This window comes from Myxocyprinus asiaticus, chromosome 41 (assembly GCF_019703515.2).
Source record: "Myxocyprinus asiaticus isolate MX2 ecotype Aquarium Trade chromosome 41, UBuf_Myxa_2, whole genome shotgun sequence".
NCBI classification, from domain to species: domain Eukaryota; kingdom Metazoa; phylum Chordata; class Actinopteri; order Cypriniformes; family Catostomidae; genus Myxocyprinus; species Myxocyprinus asiaticus.
In genome coordinates this window covers 28,264,000-28,289,238 of record NC_059384.1, presented here as the reverse complement: position 1 = coordinate 28,289,238, position 25,239 = coordinate 28,264,000, and the positions used below count along the sequence as shown (strand labels likewise).

Below are 25,239 nucleotides of genomic sequence, written 5' to 3'. Positions count from 1 at the left end.
CATGCACCTCGAAATACCTCTAATTTTGTATTCTTCCACTTGCGCTCCATTTTCCGAGCTGAGTGTGATCATTGTACCATGGTTCAGGGCTTTTTTTTTTATTTGATTAAATCGAAGGGGGGGCAACACTATCATGAGTGCTAGAGAAGACTGTATTTAAATTTATTACATCAAGTTCTTCTAGACGTTGTGGCTTACTGAGTATATGAGATAAATCTGGAAGATTATTAGTGAAGATATCATTAGTGGTCGAAAGAATAGTTCTATCTGAATGATGGCATGGTGTAGATTGAGGAACATTAGCTGATCGCAGCATACAAGAGATGAGGTAATGATCTGATATGTCATCGCTCTGTGGCAGAATTTGTATAGTATCAACATCAACTCCATATGACAGAATAAAATCTAGCATATGATTATGGCGATGAGTTGGTACTGTCACATTTTGTCTGACTCCATGAGAGCTGAGAATATCGATAAATGCTAATCCCAATATGTCATTTTCATTATCTATGTGAATGTTGAAGTCACCAACAATTAAAGCTCTATCCACAGTAACTACTAGATCTGATAGAAAATGTGCAAATTCACCAAGGAAATCAGAATACAGCCCAGGTGATCTATATACTGTAGATTAGATTAGATTGTCATTGTGCAGAGTACCGGTGCAGAGCCAATGAAATGCAGTTAGCATTTAACCAGAAGTGCAAATAGCAATATGTGTGATATATATATATATATATATATATATATATATATATATATATATATATATATATATATATATACATGTTGCTATTTGCACTTCTGGTTAGATGCTAACTGCATTTCATTGGCTTTATTGTATATACAATAAAGATTTTTATGGAGTGCAAAGTTATGAGGTAGAGAAGCAGAGATCAGCTCAATGCAAATGTCTATGATATACAGTACAAGGTGCAAATGAAGAAGTATAAACACTGAAGGTGCATTGTACAGAAAGTATAAATATATAATATATATATATATATATATATATATATATATATATATATATATATATATATATATATATGGCCGGTGACCATAACAGTGCATGCGGCATAAAGAGGTAGAAATTATGTGCAAAGAAATGTGCAAGGGAATGTGCAAAATAATATGTAGTCCGAGTAGGATGTAGTGTTCAGCGCTTGAGTTTAGAGTTCAGTAGGCTGACAGCTGTGGGAAATAAACTGTTCCTGAGTCTACTGGTGTGACAGCAAAGACTCCTACAGTGTCTCCCACATGGGAGAGGAGTAAACAGACCATGGTTGGGGTGAGAGGTGTCTTTAATAATGCTTTTCACCCTCCTTAGGCAGCATTTGTGGTGAACGTTTTTGAAGGAGGGTAGCTGAACAACAGTGATCTATTGGGCAGTTTTCACCACCCGCTGGAGGGCCTTCTGGTCTGAGACAGTGCAGTTGCCATACCACACTGTGATGCAGTTTGTTAGGATACTTTCAATAGTGCAGCGGTAAAAGTTCAGCAGGATGTGGGGGGACAGGTGAGCTTTCCTTAGATTCCCAAGGAAGTAAAGGCGCTGTTGCGCCTTTTTGATCAGAATGGAGGTGTTGTCGGTCCAGAAAAGATCTTCAGAGATATGGACACCCAGGAACTTGAAGCTAGTCACACGCTCCACTTCATCCCCATCAACGTAGATGGGAGTGTATGTGTGGCCCTTCCTAGTCCGTCGGTAGTCCACAATCAGCTCCTTGGTCTTCTGGGTGTTGAGTGTGAGATTGTTGTTGGCACACCACACTGCCAGGTGCTGTACCTCTTCCCTGTAGGCCGTCTCATCATCGCCGCTGATCAGGCCTACCACCGTGGTGTCATCTGAAAATTTGATTATGGAGTTGGAGCCATGCTCAGGTATGCAGTCATGGGTGAAGAGGGAGTAGAGGATTGGACTCAGCACAAAGCCCTGTGTTGCACCAGTGTTCAAGTGAGGGTGGATGTGTTGTGGTTGCTGATCCTATCAGACTGTGGTCTGTTAGTGAGAAAGTCCAAGGAACAGTTGCAGAGGGAGGGGCTAATGCCAAGATCAGTGAGCTTGGAGATCAGCTTGCATGGGATCACGGTATTGAAGCACCCGCCACAGCAAGGGCAAAAGACGACAGAGATTTTTTATTTGTATCTGATGGTGTCACATTTAGCATTATTAGTTCAAAAGACTTAAACTTATGTCCTGTCCTCTGAGTAACACCAACAACTTCACTGTAAATTGTAGCAACATCTCCTCCTCGACTCTTCAGACTAGGCTCATGTTTATAACAATAACATGGGGGAGTAGATTTATTTAAACTAATATATTCATCTGGTTTAAGACAGGTTTCAGTCAAACAGAGCACATCCAAACTATGATCTGTAATAATTTCATTTACAATTAGTGCTTTGGTTGAAAGAGATCTAATATTTAGTGACCCTACCTTTATATCATGTTTATCTTTGATTTCTTTTTTTTTCTTTTTTTTTTTCTTTTTTAAAGTTTTACCTCAATCATATTTTTTCTAAATAATTTTGTGAGAGTTTTGTGTTTGGTAGTTCGAGGAACAGACACAGTCTCTATATGCTATCTAGGTGATACAGTCTCTATGTGTTGTAGTTTATGTGACCTGTCTCAAGGCAGCTAGCAGATGTTCAGATTAGCCAGTTTGTCTGCTTCCTGACCTGGGCCCCAGTTAGTCAAATACTATCACTATTAAATCTATGAGCCAAATTACTTGAGAGGAGAGTGGCACCTTCCCTGGAGGGATGGAGCCCATCTCTCTTTAGCAGGTCAGGTCTAGCCCAAAAACACTTCCAATTGTATGTAAATCCTATGCTATTCTCCAGACACCACTCAGACATCCAACCATTCAGTGACATTAATCAACTATAAACCTCGTCACCACGACAAGCAGGGTGGGGGCCAGAGCATATTACAGTGTCTGACATCGTTTTTGCAAGTTCACACACCTCTTTTACATTATCTCTAGTGATCCCCGACTGGCGAAGCCGAACATCGTTAGTGCTGACATGAATAAAAATGTTAGAAAATCTACGTTTACCATTAGCCAGCACTTGTTAATTTGATCTGATGTCAGACGCCCGAGCCCCCAAAATGCATTTAACAATAGTGGCTTCTCTTTCTTACTGACCTCCACTAGCGTTTGGATGCGTGTCTCTAACTCATTAATCTTCTCCGTCAGCCTGACTAATTCCTTACATTTATCACTTGTAAATCCCTCACTGCTGACGGAAGAAGCTATAGTAAACATGTGGCATGCAATGCAGGAAGCAATAACATGAGTGGATGCCATGACTGACTGCAATTGTTTGTTGTTGTTGGTGTTCCCAGAGCGGCGAGGGTTTGAGATTGATGTGAATCCCTCACGCAATTGTTTGTTGTTATGGTTGTTCTTGATAAGCGGTGCTGTGAGATCGATGCAATAATCCATGTAACACAGAGGAGAAAACTGATGCGCATGGTAAAATGCATGCAGTTTAATCGTGATAAAAATAGCAAGTGGATGCATGCGGAAAAATGCATGTAGTTAAATTGCGATAAGAGAATAATGCTGAAAAACCTGATGTGAGCTGAAAAATGGCAAAAAAAATGTAGCAGGCTACAAACACAGAATCGAGATAGGCACCAGCAGCAACAGGAACAGGCTGTCTTTTTTTTCTTTTGTGGGCTATCTCAGGTAAATTACCAGTGTCTGCATATTTAACACATTATGTCATTAATATGTCAGTTATCAATTTAATAATAATAATAATAATAATATATATACATATATATATATATATATATATATAGTAAGTAGTATAGTAAGTAAACTTTTATGCGGGTCAAGGAGGCAACGCTCATTTTTTTTTTTTTTTTTTTTTCAGATCTATTCAGTTATTCAAAAATACATTACAAATGGCATGCACACACAACAATTACTTGAATACACCTCTTTCATGATGAACATGTTTTCAGTTACTGATTTCAAAGTTTCTGGGGCTTAAAAGTAAAAAAATGACAGGTGGTGTAACCACTCTGGATCCGATATTATTAGGATTCGGATCCGATATTAATAATTTTTCTAATCATCAGAATCATTATTTTGTCTGATCTGATTGCAGATTAAATAAATACATTTTAAAAAGCGCTCCGTGGGCTCTGATGCCACCGCCTCTCTCTGAAAGGTTACTGCTTATAGTCTGGCTCAGTGTCCCGCCCACAGTATTATCGGATTTGTTATACTGTATGTCACGAGTAAATGGCCAATCAACACTGTACTCCGTATTCGTGGGGGAGAGGTGGGAAAGAGGATAGCAGTGAGAGAAAGATTCATCACTGAGAGGACAAGCTGTTTTCAAAGGTAAGAATTCAGTTACTGAAGTTGCAATAAACATCACAATAATTATAATCCATTTCTATGATGACAATACTCAGTTTAAATTTTTTGAATCACACCTGAATAAAAACACATCCGGCTTTAAGGCACACATTTTGAAATTTGACTTTATCACCCCACTAGTACTGAGGTTACCTTCATAGTAACGAAAGAAAGCACGTTAGTATGTTCAAGCGGACTGCACATTGGCAAAGCGCAAGGGTCAGTGTTCGCGTACTTGCTTAAAGTATGTTTTTGGCCTTATATTGGGTGTTACGAATAAACTGTCTATTAGCGCCCCTTTAATAAATTATAAATAATGATAGTTTGGTTCTTTAAACACTGGTACAGATAAGGCAATAACACAGAGCAGTACACTTAATTTTTTTTTAGGTGTTAGCTCTGGTGCTAGTGGGCTAAAAATCTAATCAGCACAAATTAAAATGTATTAGTATACTAGAAATTTATTTTCAAGAACCATAAATGAAACTTATTACACACAGGTTAAATTTTCTTCGCATATTAGAATTTTTATTCGCAAATTTGAGCAAAACTGTTACACTGTAACATCCTGAAGTAACAGATACATCAGTGATTTGAATCAACAGTTTAAGTTTTTATTGCAGAGTAGTGGTATTGGACAGTTTCTGTCTTTCCCTAGCACACTCAGACTGGATTAAGGTAGATAAGTGACTGAGGCACAGGGCATGAATTATGCCAAAGGTGTAACACTTGATAATGGCAGTAAATTGGTTCATAGGTTAAAGAAACTAGACGGAGGTTTGACTTCTTACCACAACTGGGGTAAGCCTGAGTGTACTGGCCTCCACACTGACACACAGTTGAGTCTCGGTGACACTCAGCTCTAGCACTGTCAGTGAACATAGATGAGTAGTATGTGTAAGAGCACAGCCTCAAAAAGTGAAGGAGGGTGAGTCAGAAAGAGAGCACATATGTGTGTCATCATCAGTTAGTGAGTGAACTTTAAAAGTAGGCCAAAAAATTTAGTTGATGCATAATGTATCCATGGATATCTAGTATGTGTTTATCATGAACAAGAACTAATATGAATATAAAGGGAAAGTCTCAGGTCCAGTAATTGGTCACCATTTTTAAGTTTTTCACCATTGAACTGTAATAACCATTTTTGCATTTACAAAAAAGTGCATTTAAAATGGCCCAGGTGTGACAAGTAAAAATATTCCATGTAGTGGAATTAATATGAGGTCACAAAAGCTACATGATTAATTATTATACAATAATTAGCGAAATGCTGATTTAAAAAAGTTTTAAATGGAGTACAGCAAAAGAATTGGATTTACAGTATCTATAATAAGAATTTTTTTTAGGGGTTTTCCATATGTGTTCAACCACCTCCCAGCAATCAGGGAAAGTCACTGTTTAACAATGTGAATAGAAATAGCAATGTCCTGTGCCAAAGTATATAGAAAACTCCCACCTACCAAAAGCATTTAGTTTTCCAGAGTAACTGAGGAAGACTTTTTCTGAAAAATAAATAAATAAATAAAACAATCTTTTACATTCAGGTTATACCATTAAAAGAGTTTTTGATAACATGTGCTTTAAACTTTTACATATTCATAAAATGACATTTAATGTGTGTACATTCTCTCTGCATCGCTTAGAACCATGAACACAGTAAAAAAGCTTTAACTGTGCTGAAGGACAGTACCACAGGAGTTTTCAAGGAGCGACCTTCAATGCAAGGGCACCAGAATGTATGATTATCTTATCATGTGCAGACTTTTCACTGAATTCACAAAATATTTCATATCTACTAATGTTTGCTGACAAACCATGATGGTGGATGACCTACTAATTTGCCGTTAATTGGGAGCATCACACATGCACATACATGCTTGTTACATATTAACTGATATTTCTTTAATGTTTAGTGTTTAACTGTCACAGTGATAATTCATTATAACATCGTTGAGCTTCAAAGCTTAATGAAAATGTACTGATCTTAGAACATATTTATTGTTTAACTGAGGCTGAACTGAAAATAATGTTGCTGACACATTCCAGTAAAAATATTAGCTCAGTAAAGTAAATGGAGGGAGCACCCAGGGTTTGACTACAAGTGTTACTCATTCCTGCTCTAGAAAGAAGGTTCAAGGTCAAGGTAAAGCAACAGTTAGATTACACACCAGCAAAATCCACCAGAAACTGCACTTTACCCTGATCCTACACTAACAGACAACAGCCTTTTCTTTAGTGAGAACTTATTTGCTGTCATTGACTACCAGTGTCATGTGAATGCACACAGGCAAAATTTGTGCTCTGCATTTTTGTGAACTATTACAATCATGTGGTTATAATGAGGCTTTTGTCGGTGTATTGTCACAGGGATATTGTCTTTCACCTGCAATAAGGTATTGGCAAGCTTTGATAAATTTGGGGGCCAGTTTAGCAGTCACTGAATATGACAAACAGGTCTGCATAATGGAAGGCAAAACCCTCTGGGGAGGGTTCATCTAGAAAATAGACCGAAATTATGATTAGCATAGAGATTATGAGCCTGATCTCTTAAAAATTACATGACTGTGGAGAAATTTTTGCTAAATTTGATTAGATTTTTCATTACACATATTGCTGCAGTTACAAGGTGAAATTTCCTCCCAAACAGATGAGGTTATGAAGGTTAATGCTCTATTGTGTTTTATATAAACAAAACCTACCTCTCTACCCTAAACCATAAACCTAAAGCTAACCGATTGTGTCATAAAAAGCAAATGAGAAAAAGCCATTGCTAAATCAACCATCATTTTGTGGTGCTTCTATGACACTTTGGGCTCACGTGTCGGCTCGGGTGCTCTTCAGAATTCGTATCCCGGTCCTTTAAAACACACATCGATCTATCAGTCGAGCTACTGCACAATTTGATCATACTTGAACTAGTTTGTAAATGTAGTTGGTAATGTAATGCAAATGCTAAAATGTATCACCTTACAAATCATGCGCTATAGTACATGTGTTCAGATGTCATAAGATAGCATAGCAACAGGGCAAAAAGTACGTGCTTATGAACTAATAATCTGTCGTTTTACTTGTGATTTGTGTGAAAGGGAATAGAAGTCATTGTTGTTTTAGCACTTCTAGTGTTTATTTCACCATCAGTTTGTTGGGGATTGGCTGGAATGTGTGTGTTAAAACTGTTTAATGCACAGGTAGTTCCAGTCAGTTTTAATTACAGTCCTACATTAATTCTATAAATCAATCGTGAAGAAACGACAGCAGTGTTCATCAGCCCCGTATTACTGAATCCGACCTGAAGATAATTAGGAATGAACCTGCACTCTCCCCTTATACACCAAAAAGGCTTGTTAGGAATGTACGGTTTGACACTCAGCTATGTTTTGCACGGAGGGAGAGAGAAGGAAACCGGGACCCATCAAAGGTGTCTTTCACTGTCCGACATGACAAGGCAAGACTATTTGAATTGTAATATGATAAATGTCATCTAATATTGCTGAGCTGCTCAGGACACTCCTGCTAGAGGGTGTCGCACAATCACGCATCGCTGACTTAATCGCTAAATGCAGACTGTTTTATAAATGGCAGCCTTTTGCGGTTTATTAATTGCACTTGGCCATATGGTGATTTCATTCTTAATTCAATCAAGTGTGCAGCTTTAATGGATACTTATTCGTACAGCTTTTTATTGAACTAATTTAAATAAATGTAATATTATCACACTACTTTATCTCTGTGTAGAACTCTAGATCTAAAGACCCATAGATAAAGTTAATCGTTAATGTTATTCTTCCAGTCGAAATTTGCACTGCAAAAATCAATGACAGCTTTAACTAATCGATGCTAACACGTGAACATGGTATAAGCTAAATAATCCATGGCTAGGTGTGCATAAAATGATTTTAGTGCACTTCGTGGAGGCATGTCACATCCGCAACACCAACCCGATCTCATGAAAAGTTGGCTATTTCGTATGGTCTTGCACGATGTTGTTCGCATAAACTCGTACGACTTCATCACATGCAAATTTCCGGATGTCAAATGCAGAAGTAAGCGCGAGTTCCGCACACGAGGCATTAAGGACATCCTTATTAATATCATGCTGTAACGGGGTAAATGGGAAAGGAGCAGGCGAGAACCGGCTTTACAATATATATCTCGGGCTTAATCAGCCTAGTTAGGGGCCGGGTGTGCGGAATCATGACCCGGCCCCGCCCTCCGCCTTGCCACATTACTCCCTCGTTCTCTCAGGCCGGGTAGCCCACGGCATGACGTACATGTACTCGCCGGTTCCCCGATACGCCGTAGCCTGGTCCTCGGCCACTCCTCCACCCTCTAGTGGACGACAGCCGCGCCTCCCTGGGCAGATCGGAGGCAGTCCTTCGGCCCCTGGCAGATGGAACACCCCACCGCGATTTCCGTGGATGGAAGGGGTCTCCCCCACCTCTGGCAGCGGTCCTCCTGCTCCAGGCGGTTGGCCAGGAGCCCCTCCCCGCTCGCGGTCTGCGGTTCTCTGACCCCGCCGCATTTTAGCAGCTGGTAGGGGTCTCCTCCACCCCTGGCAGCGGCCCTGACCGCTCCAGGCGGACTATAAGGAGCCCCTCCTCCCCTCGCGGTCGGCGGCCATTCCTCCGCTCTCAGGCGGCCGGGCTCCTCCGTCCCCCGGCAGATGGCCGCGGCTGCTCCGTTGGGGTGGATGATAGTGGCGAGGACTCTTTGAGGTCACGTGATGAGCCAGAGATCTTTATTATGAGGTTAAGCGAACGGATAGGAGAGAGGCACGTCAAACCTACCACCTCAACCTCCTCAAACCATGGAGGGAGGCGGTACCTGTAGCCTTGACAGTGGTAGTTCCTGAGAGTGTGGAGCTCGGGCCGGAAGTATCTCCCAAATCAAGTTCATTCAACCAGGTCCCTTGCGAAGACCACCTCTCACTGTCGCAGCTTACAGATATTGCCAGGTTGCAAGCGGAATCACGACCCGGCCCCACCCTCTGCCCTGCCACATATGCCCTTACCCAAACCCCTTATCTAAACTTAACCAATCAGTAGAGTTTGTAAACATGATAAGGAAGCTGTTGTGTGTGACAGAAGCAAGTAATTGTCGCGTATGAGATGGAAACGATGTCCAGCGACATCATTGGCTGTAGTGAAAGTCGTAGAAATTCAAATGAGTGCAGTCACACAATATCATACAAATTAGCCAAATTTAGAAAGTTGTATGAATCCAGACGATTTCTCCGTGAGAGTGTGTTGGCAACGCCGTGACATCACTCCACCTCCACATCGTGCATTAAAACTGTTTAACGCACACCTAGCTTTGGATTAACCCTTATATATACCAATATTTTACATAATTACAATAATTTACTGCACAATTAGCATCCATACATTTTGGTATATATTTTTTCTTAATAGAAATGTTTCAGTTTGTAGTGTCTATGCTGACACTGTGTTGTGAAAACTGAAACTTTGTCAATAAATAAACAAACAAAAACAAATATATATCCAGAGGATATCCAAAAAAGTGGGGGATTTTGTAGTCACATAGTAGTCACTGTTTGACTAGTCAAACAGTTTAAGGTCAGACTGGGATTAAGTTCAGACTGAACTCATGGAGTAATAGGGATATTTGACAGATTTGTCCGGACGTACATGACTTAAAATCTGTGTAAGGCAATTGATTGTTTAAGGGGCTAATAATTCCCTTTAAACCAACCTGTAGACCATGACTATCTGCAAAGGCCTGTATGATGCCTCTCTTGTACCAGGTAATCTAAGAAAGAGTCCAGGAAAGAAAGACAATCAGAAAAGACAGTTAAACAAAAATACCACATTCATGCTACCTCAGATAAGGACCAAAGCTAATTATCAAGGACTTGTGAAAAGGGTCACACAGAATTTAATTCAGTACTAATTATTTTGGCTACACAAGTACAAAAGGCATGAAAGTTACACAAGCATAACATAGTCAATTATTCACAAGTATTTCCGTCTGACAACATTTCACAACATTTGTAAAACTAAAAAAATATGCATCAAATTGAAATCAAAGGCACAATTGAAGCTGCCTATGACACTTCCTGTGTGAGCTGCTGATTTAATTGGCCTCAGTTTAGGACAGAAAAACAGATGACAGAGTGTGTGGAATGTGCTTCAATTATTTCACTCACACGGGACATGCCTTAGCACGAGCTGCACTGACATGCACGCACACAGGCACCTACAGATGTAAAGTCACGCACATATCGACACACATGCACGCAAGGTGATGCCGATATCACGAACACTCCAAGATTATATGGGTAGTTGTTAAAAAGATGCTTATTAACAAGTAATGGCATGCAATGTGATCTAAATAATAAGTGTTCTACCTAACATGGATTTATATATACATATATATATATATATATATATATATATATATATATATATATATATATATATTCTTTTTTTGCATTAAGTCATTATTAGATATAATCATGTAACATAATAAATAAACACAAACATACAGCATGTGTGTAATTTTCAAAGGAATCTCAAGTGTTTCATTTTAGTGAAAACTAAAACTTAAGTGAAATAAAACTGCATTTTGTGACGAAGATCAAAAAGGATTGGCTTTTTCTGAATTGGATAATACATATAAGAGTACAGTTAAGAGACTTATCGAATTATGGCTATGCTACAGTCAATAAACATAAGAATGTATTTTTTTTTTCAGCCTTATTTGCATCCATTTCCACATTAAATAATAATTTTAAAAAATGATGCAGAATCTATGATTAATATTAAAATGTGCTAAACATTATGCATAAGCCAAAATACACTACACTGTAAAAAGTGGTAACCTGCAATTGTTACCTTAATGAGCTGTTTCTACATAATCTAAGTCTTAAAGGGATTGTTCACCCAATAATGAATATTCTCTCACAATTTACTTATCCTCTATTTACCACTCTTTAAAAATGTGAGTTTTCTGACTACTATTTCATACTTTAGGCTTTATAGGGTTAAGCTTTATTCTTTGTATAAAAGAGGTGTCGAACAAAAACATTTATTATACTATTCATTACTATAACTGCATTTCTCCCCAATATTACAGAAAATAACTGGGCTTAGGTGGTTGGGAAAAGAAGATATATACCTAGAAATGTAAAGTTTGTCGAGACAAACTATAATGTTGGTTTGACAAAACCTTGTCTGAAAGTTGAAAATAGTTTTAAATGCTTGAAGTTCAAAAGTTTTATGGGTTTTACAGTAAGAGAAAGAAAGAAAGAAAGAAAGAAAGAAAGAAAGAAAGAAAGAAGAGAGCATCTTAAAGCAGATTAAAAAGCTTGTAAGTTTTGACCGCTGAAGTTTGAAATCATGAACATTCAAAAACAGACTCTTAGATCATTTAAAACTTCTGTTAATATAATTTACTCAAGGGGATTTTGGCTTACATGATGCCTTTCGCAGGGCTGTTAAATGGAAGAAGAATAATGGTAGCCAAGCTGTAGGGTCGTTCCAAACAGAATTTACAATAAAATGACCAAATGGCTGATATTTTTGAGCCCCACACCTTTCAGCCCTTCGCAGCTCTCACAATGGAGGGTAAAGTCTTTGAAGGATATAGAGATGATCACTTCTGAATGGAAGGCACCCCATCATTCAGATGAGTTGAAAAGGTATAGCAGCGAGAGCCAGAACTACCTGAACTCTTTGCCAAGTTTCACCAAACCCATATGTACATGCTGTAGGAGTCTATTTGTTAAATTCTTTATATTTAAAGTGTTTAATGAAGTTAAAATATGTCATAATGTACTAATACATATTTTGTTACATTCTTGTTTTTTGTATGCATAATTTGTAGTATTTTCATTGAGTTTACATTATGTTTAACAAATGTTAAAATGCTTCTGTTTCAGGGCCTGGGTAGCTCTGTGAGTATTGACGCTGACTACCACCCCTGGAGTTCGCGAGTTCGAATCCAGGGCATGCTGAGTGACTCCAGCCAGGTCTCCTTAGCAACCAAATTGGCCCGGTTGCTAGGGAGGGTAGAGTCACATGGGGTAACCTCCTCATGGTCGCTATAATGTGGTTCTCGCTCTCGGTGGGGCACGTGGTGAGTTGTGAGTGGATGCCGCAGCGTTCAACAAGCCAAGTGATAGGACGCGCGGGTTGACGGTCTCAGACGCGGAGGCAACTGAGATTCGTCCTCCGCCACCCGGACTGAGTCGAGTCACTATGCCACCACGAGGACTTAGAGTGCATTGGGAATTGGGCATCCCAAATTGGGGAGGAAAAGGGGAGAAAATAAAAAAAAAATAAAAAAAATAATAATGCTACTGTCTCTTTAAGAACAGCGGCTGTTCAGCAAACGTGTTTTGGTTGAGTGGTTTCTTTACCAACACTGTGCTATATGTTTGAGTTAATCTGACTGTAAATAAACAAACGGGTATTAAAAGAGACATAAATCAATGAAAACTGATTGCGTGAATCTCAACTTTGACACATAATTGGACGAAGGGGGCCCTAAAAGAAAATTGGCCCCACACCCTTGCTAGTAATCCGCCCCTGAAGAGGGGGACCAACACAATATTAGGCAGGTGGTTTTAATGTTGTAGCTGATCAGTGTATTGTAGCCTACTTCAAAAAGTACGCTGCAACATCGTTTTTTTTTGTTTTGTTTTTTTTTTACTTATCTCGCCTAGGACGTCAAATGAGCCAAAGACCGCCAATGAATGTCCCCTTTAAATAAAATAAATAACCCCACTCTTGCAACATTTGAAGTGAACACGCTTTAATCTAACAGAAACACCTAAACAAGATCAGCAACAAACTCAGCTATGAGCGGCTTTAAAGGCAAACCACTTTAATGATCGGGATTAACGGCTTCGCAACCATAGACGGTGATAAACTGCACCATTTCCGTGTTGCGTGAGAACTATTCTCTCATGAACTTCAGTGAACTTCAGCCTAGCTGCGGCTTTCGAAATGTATGACCCAATGAGTTGATTGACAGCCCTTGGCCCAATCAAAACAGACACACTTGGTAAACAATACGCTATCGTCCAATCAGATTGCAACAGATGCGGAATGGGCGTTGCTTAGCGGGTTGGGGAAAATACAATTGTTGTTAGGAGGTGTAGAGCTGAAGTACGTGACTGATCGATTCGTTGGGGAACTTTTGAGAGTTTCTTTGCAGCTTTCTGTACAAATAACATACATTTAAACAAACCAATGGAAGAGAAAGGCACAGACGGAAATGGTGTTAAATATTATCGCTTGTCAGAAGTGGAGGAACGGAACTCTTTTAAAAGCACATGGATTATCATCCACAATAAAGTTTTCGACGTCACAAAGTTTCTCGAGGAGGTAAGTGTTAAATATATATTTACACAAATTTTACATTTGCATTATATCATTACTGTTTTGGAATTGGTTAAAGCATGCATACATAATGTTTTTTGCATTGTGTAAACAAACATTATAGCATTGTTTTGGTATTGTTTAATGCATTTGTGTTATTATTTATACAAAAAATAAATAAAATGAAATAGTGAATGCATTTAAAAGCTCATTATGCATAGTCCAATGTTTGCAGTTGTCAAAATAAGGATTGTATGGAGACACTTGCCAAGTGCACAAATGTACCTTTGACCAAAGAGATTTATTTCATCAGTTGCCAGCTGTGTTTAATGTGAAATTGCCTCCACTGTGGAAATCAAGTTAAAATATAAACAGGTGAAATCATAAAAATAAAATAAAACTATGCAGGGTTATTTCTTAATTAAATTGATTCTGGAGGTCAGATCAATTTGAGGGGAAGTTGTAGTTTCAAGAAACACGCTTAAGTGTTTTGATAAGATAACCCCTCTTTCCAATACTATCAAGATCTACATTTATCCAGTTTACAGGTTAATATCTAGTTCAGTGATGCAGTCTAACTAGGTCTAAAATGGACTAAAGTTATTTGGTAACACTTTACAATAAGGTTCTATTTGTTAACATGAACTAACAATGAATACTACTTTTACAGCATTTACTAATCATAGTTAAAGTTAGTTACAACATAACTAATACAAAATCAAAAGTTGTATTTGTTAACATTAGTTAATGCACTATGTCAATTGTACACATGTGATCAATTGTATTTTTAACTAACATTAACTAAGATTAATAAATGCTGTAAAAAATATACAGCTCTGGAAAATTAAGAGGCCACTTCAAATTTTTCTTAAATCAGCATCTCAGTTTTTGGTAGCCATTCCATTCCAGTGTCTGTTGAATTCCAAAACAAGCACACCTCATTCTACTTAATGAGGTACTGATTAGGTGATCACCTTAACCAAATCTTATTTAATGAGGAAAAGTATAAAAACAACTGCTGTGATCATCACTATCCTCTTGCAATAGGACCAGCTGGATGGCAAAAACAGTGCTAGTAGTACCTCAAAAGTAATTGGAATCAAAAAAATAACTATTGACCATGACAAAAGTGTTGAAAATAAAAGTTTTCAGTGAGGAAAAGAAGGGTTCAATTCTGGCTTTACTGGCAGAGGGATACAGTGACCGTCAGGTTGCTTCCATCCTTAAAATTTCAAAGATGCCGGTTCATAAGAACAAGGTCAAGCAGCAGACATTGGGGACAACAAAGCTACAGACCTTCAGAGGGGCGAAAATGACTCTCCAATGACCGGTATGACCACAAACTCATTCGAATGGCACTCAACAACTGTAGGATGACATCAAGTGACCTACAAAAAGAATGGCAAACGGCAGCTGGGGTGAAGTGCACAGCGAGGACGGTTCAAAATGGGCTCCTAGGGGCAGGGCTGAAGTTGTGCAAAGCTAGAAAAAAGCCCTTCATCAATGAGAAGCAAAGAAGAGCCAGGCTGAGGTTTACAAAAGACCATAAGGATTGGACCGTAGAGGACTAGAGTAAGGTCATCTTCTCTGAGTCCAATTTTCAGCTTTGCCCAACACCTGGTCGTCTAATGGTTAGATGGAGACCTGAAGAGGCCTACAAGCCACAGTGTCTCACACCCACTGTGAAATTTGGTGGAGGATCGGTGATGATCTGGGGGTGCTTCAGCAAGGTTGAAATCGGGCAGATTTGTATTTGTGAAGGACGCATGAATCAAGCCACGTACAAGGTTATCCTGGAAGAAAAATTGCTTTCTTCTGCTCTGGCAATGTTCCCCAACTCTGAGGATTGTTTTTCCAGCAGGACAATGTTCCATGCCACACAGCCAGGTCAATCAAAGTGTGGATGGAGGACCACCAGATCAAGAACCTGTCATGGCCTGCCCAATCTCCAGACCTGTACCCCATTGAAAACCTTTGGAATGTGATCAAGAGGAAGATAGATGGCCACAAGCCGTCAAACAAAGCCGAGCTGCTTGAATTTTTGTGCAAGAAGTGGCATAAAGTCACCCAACAGCAATGTGAAAGACTGGTAGAGAGCAGGCCAAGAAGCATGAAAGCTGTGATTGAAAATCATGGTTATTCCACCAAATATTGATTTCTGAACTCTTCCTAAGTTAAACATTAGTATTGTGTTGTTTAAAAATGAATATGAACTCGGTTTCTTTGCATTATTCGAAGTCTGGAAACACTGCATCTTTTTTTGTTATTTTGACCAGTTGTCATTTTCTGCAAATAAATGCTCTAAATGACAATATTTTTATTTGGAATTTGTGAGAAATGTTGTCAGTACTTCATAGAATAAAACAAAAATGTTAATTTTACTCAAACACATACCTATAAATAGTAAATCCAGAGAAACTGATAATTTTGCAGTGGTCTCTTAATTTTTTCCCCGAGCTGTATATTGTAAAAACAAAAAAATCATAATACCCAATGCATTAACTGATGTTAACGAATGGAACCTTACTGTAAAATGTTACCAGTTATTTTAGAAATGATAAGTGATAGTTGAACTAAACAAGGCTAATTGAGGGTAAAAGGTTTGAAATGATGTGATAACATTACAGTATAAAAAAACAAGATGCTTTGAATAAAAGCGTTTGCTAAATGAATTAATGTAAATAATATATAATAAGTGCTTTGAAATTGACGTTCACAGTGTTCAAGCAACATTAAAGCTTAATCAAGGTCAAAGGGCAATCGTAAGTAAGCATTAGTTGGTTTCCTGATAAGTCAAGTATGATCTGGAAGGATTGATGGATTTTCTGGTGTCCATAGCACCCGGGAGGAGAGGAGGTGTTGCGGGAGCAGGCGGGTGGAGATGCCACAGACAGTTTTGAAGATGTTGGGCACTCGACAGATGCACGCGAGATGTCAAATTCTATGCTCATAGGAGAGCTTCATCCAGTAAGTCTGTTTGTCAATTGCAAGAAGGCCTTTCTGTTCTGGTTAAGCTTTAAGTCGATATCAGATATAGGCCTAGCTGTTGAAGATCCTGTGTGGCTGCTGACATTTGTGGTTTTGTTAATATGGCGTATTTTAATACGGATTGGGCACACTGACCCTGTTTATATTAGAGCCCGACCGATATATGGGATTTTTGAGACCGATAGCAATTTTAGAGAGGGAAAAATTACCGATATGGTGGCTGATATAGTTAATTTTTGAGCTGGAATGAAAACAGACCTTTTCGATGTGGATTTTGCACCGATATGACTATGCAAAGGTACTCAGAAGGCTAAATAAAATTTGTAAATAAAATAAATAGCTAAATAAACATCAGTACTGTATATTTAGTATCAGTCAAATGCTGACCATTAAAATAAAGAATAAATAAAAATAAAATAAATAGCTAAATAAACATCAGTACTGTTTAGTATCAGTCAAATGCTGACCATTTAAATAAAGAATAAATAAAAATTAATTAAATAGCTAAATAAACATCAGTATTACTGTTTAGTTTGTCAAATGCTGACTATATTAATACTGCCGAGACAAGAGATAAACAGCAGCAGCGGTGTTACACCGTATTCTGCTATACAAGTTCAGTGGAAACTTTCAACGGTGGAAAACCAGACTTTTAAATATTACATTTTGTAAATGCAATGACTGGAATTGTTCAGTTGAAGGGGGTACCAAACTGTGAATCCTGAACAAAACAGTTTGGTGAATACATGTTTACTCATTAGCTTCCACTCAGCTTACAACAATGAAAGTAGCTGCATGATTAGCTTGTTAGCTATAAGCTCGTTGTCACCGAAAGTAAAAGACGGACGTTGTTTATTTGACTTTCCAGCACTGTGTTTCACCAACTAGGTAATAATATAGCGTGAAATCAACACTCAACAGACACAATCCACCACCGCACCGTTGTCTGCTGAGCTGCAAAAAGATGCTCTGATGTTTACCTTTCGATCTGCTACATTACTGACTGCACTGACAAACTATAGCTGGCTAACATAGCAAACAATAGCAAAGATAAACATGAGTGACATGGTTGTCAAGGACAGGGTTAACGTTATATTAGTAATATTGAAAAGGGAAAATGATGGGGTCATTGTTTATTAACTTTCCAGTATGTATTTCACAAACTAGTTAGCAGCTTACAGAGAAGAGACCGCTGAACTCTGCCTTGTCTGCAGAGCCACCATCAGCTCAGAGTCAGCTCTGTAAACAGTGGAGTCGGAGCGCGCTCTGCTGGACAAACTACGCTATGACACCAATTCTAAAGCATTGTTTTCTGCATTATATGTTCTGAAAAAAAAGTTTTCATATCGGCGCATATCGGTAAAATATACGGCGATACCGATATACCGAAAGGCTAATATCGGCCGATATTATCTCGGTCGGGCACTAGTTCATATGCACTTAAGAATACAGTTTATTCCAGTGTTTTTGTAGAAAACCCTGAAACGTTTTGTAAAGAAGAACTATGTTTTCCTTATGGCACTTAAAGGATTAAGAGAGCCATTTGACACATACAGGTTTCTCCCAGAGAACGCTGCTTATGTAGTCATGTAAACACATGTGCAGCATACTTACAGGTTTTTAAAGCATGCGCATATGTGTGAACAGACCGGATAACAAACGTCATAGGATGGAGCCATACATCATATCCACAAATACACTATAAACTATACCTATTTATACACACCAATTAAAAATATTGACTACTGTCCCTCAAGACTGCATTTATGCACTCAAGTACACTGGGGGAATCCACTACACCCTCCACTAATGCAGCGCAAATCCGCTGCAGGTCATGATGAAAAGTTAAGGAAATGAACACAGCAATGACTCTGGAATTTCTGGAAATAAAGCAAAGCAACACATATATAAAGAGCAAAGTTTTCCTCTGATGCCATGTTTGTTATTTACACAAGCGTCGCAGGGAAATTATGTTGCTGTGGAGAAAGCTGCTTACTGACCGCGCCGCATGTATACGGGAGTAGAGAGAAAGCCACAAAAACAGTGCATGTAAATGCTTAGGCCGACTTAGAGTCTTATGCCGCTTTTTTGCAATAAATGGCTTTCTGGTGTCCATGTAAATGAGCTCAATGTTGCACATTTAGACATGTACAGTAGGGCTGAACGATTATTCGAAAAAAAAATAGTATTGCGATTTGACGTAGTTCAATTATCTAACCGCAAGGGCTGCGATTTAATTCAATAAACAAATAGTCTCGTGCTGCACTGTAGTGTATCACACATACTAGAAGCATGCTTGAGGCTAATGAGTGAGCATGTAATATTTACAGCGCTCTAGATTTTCTAACTGCACATTTGCATAATTCCAAAAATGCTTGGCCCCTAAAAGTTACTATCCAAATCTGAAGAATCCTCATAAAACTAGGTTTTTGTGTACAGAAGAGTGGATGAGAATTACAAGGCCATTGCTAACTCAACCAGAAATATCTTCCTCTACCAAAATAAAGGCTTAAGGTTTTATCCAAAATGCATAGCAATGCCGCATGCAAGGTAAGAATATAATTATAAGTAGGGATGCACCAATATGGAATTTCTGGGCCGATAACCGATAATTCGATCTCTGTCACCAATGGCCGCAGCAGCTCGTGTCACCGGAAGTCGCTGTGCTAGTTAATTCGTAGTTTCATTTAAGTGATGGCATTACAACTGATTTTAAGAGTAAACTGATTTATAAAACAAAAACAAAAAAACAATACAGTATATCAGAACATAGCAGACCCACAGTTAACCAAAATCACACACTTCCCGATTCCTCTGAGTTACCTGGCTGGAAATGATTCATGGATTGTCCGACAGTCTTGGGTTTTAATCTTGGACAGCATCAGGCCTGTCGATGCATAGTTGTATTTCACAGAATCTCAGATGTTTTCCTTGACCTACATGGGTTGGAGATACTATCAAAAACTTGGAATCCAGTTTTATACCTCCTGGAGGGTCTGGAATGCTTTTGGATTTGGCACCATCATAGTACGGAGCCTATCAGATGACAGGAAGGGAATTTATTTTCTGAAATAGTTTTTACTTCCCTCACAATAGTTTGCGTTTCCTCACAATAAGTTTTGCGTTCCCTCGCAATAGGCCTCATTCATACAACACGAGCAGGACAAATGTTTGTGTCAGTCTGTAGAACTGTAAAACAGTTCTGACATAAATTTTCGGATTTACGATAGTTTTCGTATTTTCAAAACGTTAGTTGGTATGAACAAAATTTACACCTGCTCCCGACCATGTGGAAATCGTACATAAGACATCCGAATGAGTTGTGTTCTTTCAGGCAAACTGCCATGACTACATTTTGATAGAAGTTAAACTAAATAAGTAATGAAAATATTAATTATTAAATGAGGCAGAACGTTTTCAGGAAAGTCCATTTTATGTGCAAATTACTCGTATATTTACGAAGGTTTCATGAATGAGGCCCTTTATCTTTATGCATCCCTTAAGAAAATTAAGCATGGTTTTACTAGTTGAACTGTGTTATTTGTAGGAAAACCATAGTAACCACAAAATTTACCATGGTTGCACTACATTGATATTCATATTTAAACCATAGTAACACCACAGATAAACCAAACTATATTAATAATAATCATCATTATGCAAAACAAATCGTTTTTTTTTTTTTTGTACCACAAATACTTTTACTAAAAATATTAATATAACTATTAAATAAATTAAAACCAAAGTACGTGTACCACAAATTAACCATGTTTTTGTCAGAATGACTATAATTTTTATTACCGTAGTTTTAGGATTTGTATTAGTACTATGGTTTTACTATGAATATCATGGTTAAAATGTTGTCACTGTTGAAAAACGATGATAACATTTGTGGTTACAATGGTTTTTCTACAAGTATCATAGTTCAACTATTGTAGTGGTTCTCAACCCTGTTCCTGGGGGCCCCCCATCACTGCACATTTTGTATATCTCCCTTTTCTGACACACCCTATTCAGGTCTTGGGAGTCTCCACTAACGAGCTGATGAGTTGAATAAGATATGTTTGATTGGGGAGATATCCAAAATGTGTAGTGTTGGGGGGCCTCCAGGAACAGAACTGAGAATCACTGGCATTAATCCATGGTTACATTTTCATAAGGCATGGCAAAAGCTATGGCAAGGGAACACAAAACAGGAACTATTTCAGAAAATGAATTCCCTCCCTATCCTCTAAAGGAGCTCAGTTTTTTATGACAGTATTAGGAATTCCTTTTTGACAACCAATCTGAAATTGATCCATATGTTTGGATTATTTTTGAATCCTTTTATGTGGTAATATTCAATTGGACTCTCAAAATGTAATGTGTTTATTTTGCATTGTTATTGAAATGTGAATGTATTTATGTGAGAATTGTTTTTTTTTATTAATGCCTTTTTCTCTGCCTTTCTCTCAGGATGACAGGGATAAGCTTGCCAAACCACCAGTACGTAAACCATGTTGTTGTCTTTTTTAAAAAAATTTTTTTTATATTTGTGGTTTTAAAAGAAACACACACCTTAGCCTTGCACTGTTTTGGACCCACATTAGGTGGCACTGTATAAACTTGCTTTTGGTTTTTCTGTTTAACAGGAATCACCTGGAACAACTGTTCAAGAAACAGCAAGGTAGGTTCAGAATGATTTCATCGTTTACATTTAAGTTTTTAAAAGTAACCTGCAAATGAGAATAATACAAGCAGAGGCAATTGCAAAAAGGGAGAAAATGATACTTTCTGCTTTCTGTAATATGGCTGTGAGTTGGTAAAGTGCTCCCTAATTATGTACAGTATATGTAATAGCATATTTTTCTCGTGTGATGCTATTTTGTCTATTTGCACAAGCTGTTTATTCTTTTTTTCACTAGAAACTTTCCATTGTAGTTCACAAACAGCATTAATAATTAAAGCTAATTAACAAGTGCTTTGTTCCAAACCTTCCATTTCGTCTTTTGTTACAGCTGGTGGTCAAACTGGTTGATACCTGCTGTCTCTGCTCTAATTGTCACGTTGATGTACCGTTTATACACAGCAGAGGAGGCATGATGGATGTGCTCAACGAACATGTTGAACTACAATAACCGTAATCCATTTCAGGTTGTCCTTTCACCATAAAGGTTCTACTAATGAAGGCAAATTTCTGTGTAAGTTTCCATGTTTGTTATCACTTATCCCTAATGTTTTTTTAAGATCTATGAAAGCATATTTTAGATTTACACTTAGCATTATAAATATGTATACAAAATTATACAGAATACAGAATTGATTGTCTAATGGTTTTGCTGTTGTGTAATAATATGTGTATACCATTTATTGGTAACACTTTATTTTAATGTGCCCTTGTTACACATATTACATGAATTTACTATAGTAATAACAGTCAATTATGCATAATTACAAGCAACTAACCCTAAACCATACCCTTACCCTAACCCTAAACCTATAGTAAGTACATGTTAATTAGTAATAATCAGTAATTACTTGTGTAATTACACGGTAACAAGGACACATTAAAATAAAGAGTAACCCAATTATTCAGTTGTCCATGATAAAATTAGAAATGTGAAATAAGCTGTACACTATCACATACATAAACAACATTTTCTTTTCAAAGGAATCATTTAGTTTTAACTTTTACCTTCAGATTGCAACACAATTCTAATTGGACTGGAGATAAATAATACAAAAATGTATACAGTTTTATACAAAATCTAAAGAATAGCATGCAAAATGTAACAGAACATGAACAAAATAAAATAATTATTAAGTCACAAATATGCAGGCATTAAGCATGGATCATTTCACTTGATATTCAGCAATATTATTGATTACTGGAAATAGCAGATCCATGGATATAGCTTTTCAAATGGGCGAATCACAAACCAGTCAAGAACGTGTATTGGTCATATTTTATAAAATAAAAACCTTAATGGTTCATACGTTAATGAAAAATATCATTTCAATTAATTTTGATAATTAGTTTTGTGAGATTCACCCAAAAACTGTTAATTATGTTTAATTTCTTGTTATTTAGGTTGACTTCTGTGTTTAATTATAACAAGTAATCTTATCACTATAGAGACAATCAGTTAGAAGTCACCACATGGTATGTGTGGTGAAGACCCACACTGATGTGTGTACCAGTATGAATGGTGCTGATACATTCCCTTTTTTACCAACATTGAATGTAATGTACTTTTATATGATATAATATACAAGAAAATTCCTATAGAATTGTCCATCCATGTATAATCTCAAAGAAACAGATGTTTGCAGTGTGTCCTCATCATATTAAAATGCTGCTACCACGTTAATGGCTGAGAGAATTACACACTGTAACATGCAAGTGTTTTGGTGTCATGTTGACTGGAATGCAGCAGTCAAATCATTCAGCTTTATTGAGTCACAATAAACAAAGAACCTGATTATGCATATTTCTGTAAACTTTTTTCTTTTGTCTAGTTGGTGAAAAAATGCACTTCAGTTGAACATTTAATCAGGGAAACATTAAACAATGAAGTTATAGGCATGTAAGTACAGGGGACCCAAAAAGCACGTGGGCACATAAATTCATAAATTCTTCACATTAGATTAAAATAAATGCCACTTGGTTTGATACTTTAAAAAATACAGCTTAAGCACCCTTTTCAAGCAAAACATTTAACCAAAAAAAATAAATAAAAAGGTTTGTTTGGTTTCCAGTGATATATACTGTCCAAAATTAAAACCAAAAGTCAAACGTTGGTGGAAGACGTCCATAGTTGATATGATGAGGAACTGACTTCACCAAAAATCACCTTGACACCAGTTGGTTACATGTCATTGCAAAAATGGCTCTATAAAGTGAAGTTGTTTACTGAGAAAAGCTCTAGCATCATTTGTTGATACCACCTCTAATGCGATGACATTTACACATTGTTAAATGTGACTTTAATGTCCAAATACCATTTGGGGCACCTGTATTTGTGTGTTAACTATCATAAAATGTTACAACACTGACATCTGCTGGTGAATCAGAGCTGCAACAATGTCACTGGAGAGGATTTGTTGTCTATTACATTTTACAGGTGGAATATTGAGCTTATATAGTAATACAATCTTAAAATTGTGTCTCAACTACAAGTCCTCCTTTGTCTAATGTTTGTAATTGTTGTGTTCAGAAAATTATCCATACACTGTAAAAAGTGATTCATGTGTCAAGTAAATCTGATTAAAAAAATTAATATGAAATTTATAAATATTACGGATATCTTATATTTGAAATTATGACTTTGCATTGTATAAAAAATATTGGGTACATTTTAACTGCTACATTTAAGAGAGAAGACAACTACTTTATTTTGGGGAAATTTGTGCAATTTTGTGGTTTAATTTACGGTCACCAATTCATTTGAAAGTGAACAACTGATTTGATGACATTTTGGCACACTGGTCGACATGTGTACACGCTAAAAGGTAAGCCTTAATAATTTGTAATTTCCTTTTATTTCTTAATTGTCTTGTTAAATGTTGACCAGGTGTGTTCAGTCCAGTTCTTGAGCACCACTAACATTGCATATTTTGGATGGCACCCTTATTTTATATTCCCAGTTTATGTCGAAGCCTGTCCTGATGAACTGGTTGAATCAGGTGTGCAAAATAAGAGAGACATCTAAATGTGTCTGATGAAAAAATGGCGATGATCGTTTATAATACCTCCTTTCTTCACCCATTCGCGTGGAGACGGCACATAAACGGAGGATGGTTATGCCGTTAATTGTAACCCGAAAAAAAAACAATTCAAGATGTGCTTCAGAAACGGTTTGAAAACCAGCGTGATCAGACTAAACAAATTGTCACTGTTTGCTTTATCTCAGTTTTTGTACATTGAGAACTTTGTTGAAGTTACGCTATAGGGTGACCAGACGTCCCGATAAAACCGGGCCAGACCCGATTTTACGGGCAGTGTCCGTCCCGGTGGTGTTACAGAACTTCATTTGCTCTGCTTTTTTATCATGAGCAACTTGCAACAAATAATGAGAGAAACATCAATTCCTGCAGTCTCATAATCAGTGGTGCTGATCTTTCCCCTCAGTGCTGCTATCTATCAACCCAGTATTTTTCCCAAACTTTTTATGGGCCGTGCGTTCCCGCGCCGATAAAGATTAGAGTCTTATTTTCTATAATATGCCCTGAGGGAAAAACAGGTAAAAGTAGTCTGTAAACCAGTATTTTCCAAACATGTTCTTGGGGACACACAACTCTGCACATTTTTACCCCTTATTTAACACACCTGATTGAAATCATCAGCTCGTTAGTAAAGGCTCCATGACCTGATCTTGGTGTGTCAGATAAGGGGGACTTACAAAATATGCAGAGCTGTGGGTCTCCAAGAGCAGGATTGAAAACCCCTGGTCTAAAAGCGGCTGATTAAGCTTTATGGAAGAGAAAAACTGCCTAAATTAAAAATGAATAAATACATTTCCAAATAAATGTAAAAAATTAAA

At 37.6% G+C, this 25,239-nt stretch overlaps 1 protein-coding gene across 1 annotated transcript; it reads left to right on the top strand.

Moving 5' to 3' along the window:
• The first annotated feature begins 13,466 nt into the window (after positions 1 to 13,466).
• On the top strand, positions 13,467 to 23,185 carry LOC127431983 (cytochrome b5-like). Its single transcript, XM_051682692.1, has 5 exons — positions 13,467 to 13,735; positions 16,568 to 16,696; positions 21,173 to 21,202; positions 21,349 to 21,383; positions 21,715 to 23,185. The coding sequence occupies exons 1-5, from the start codon at positions 13,601 to 13,603 to the stop codon at positions 21,797 to 21,799; spliced, it is 414 nt and encodes a 137-aa protein (XP_051538652.1). The 5' UTR covers positions 13,467 to 13,600; the 3' UTR covers positions 21,800 to 23,185.
• The last annotated feature ends 2,054 nt before the right edge of the window (positions 23,186 to 25,239 follow it).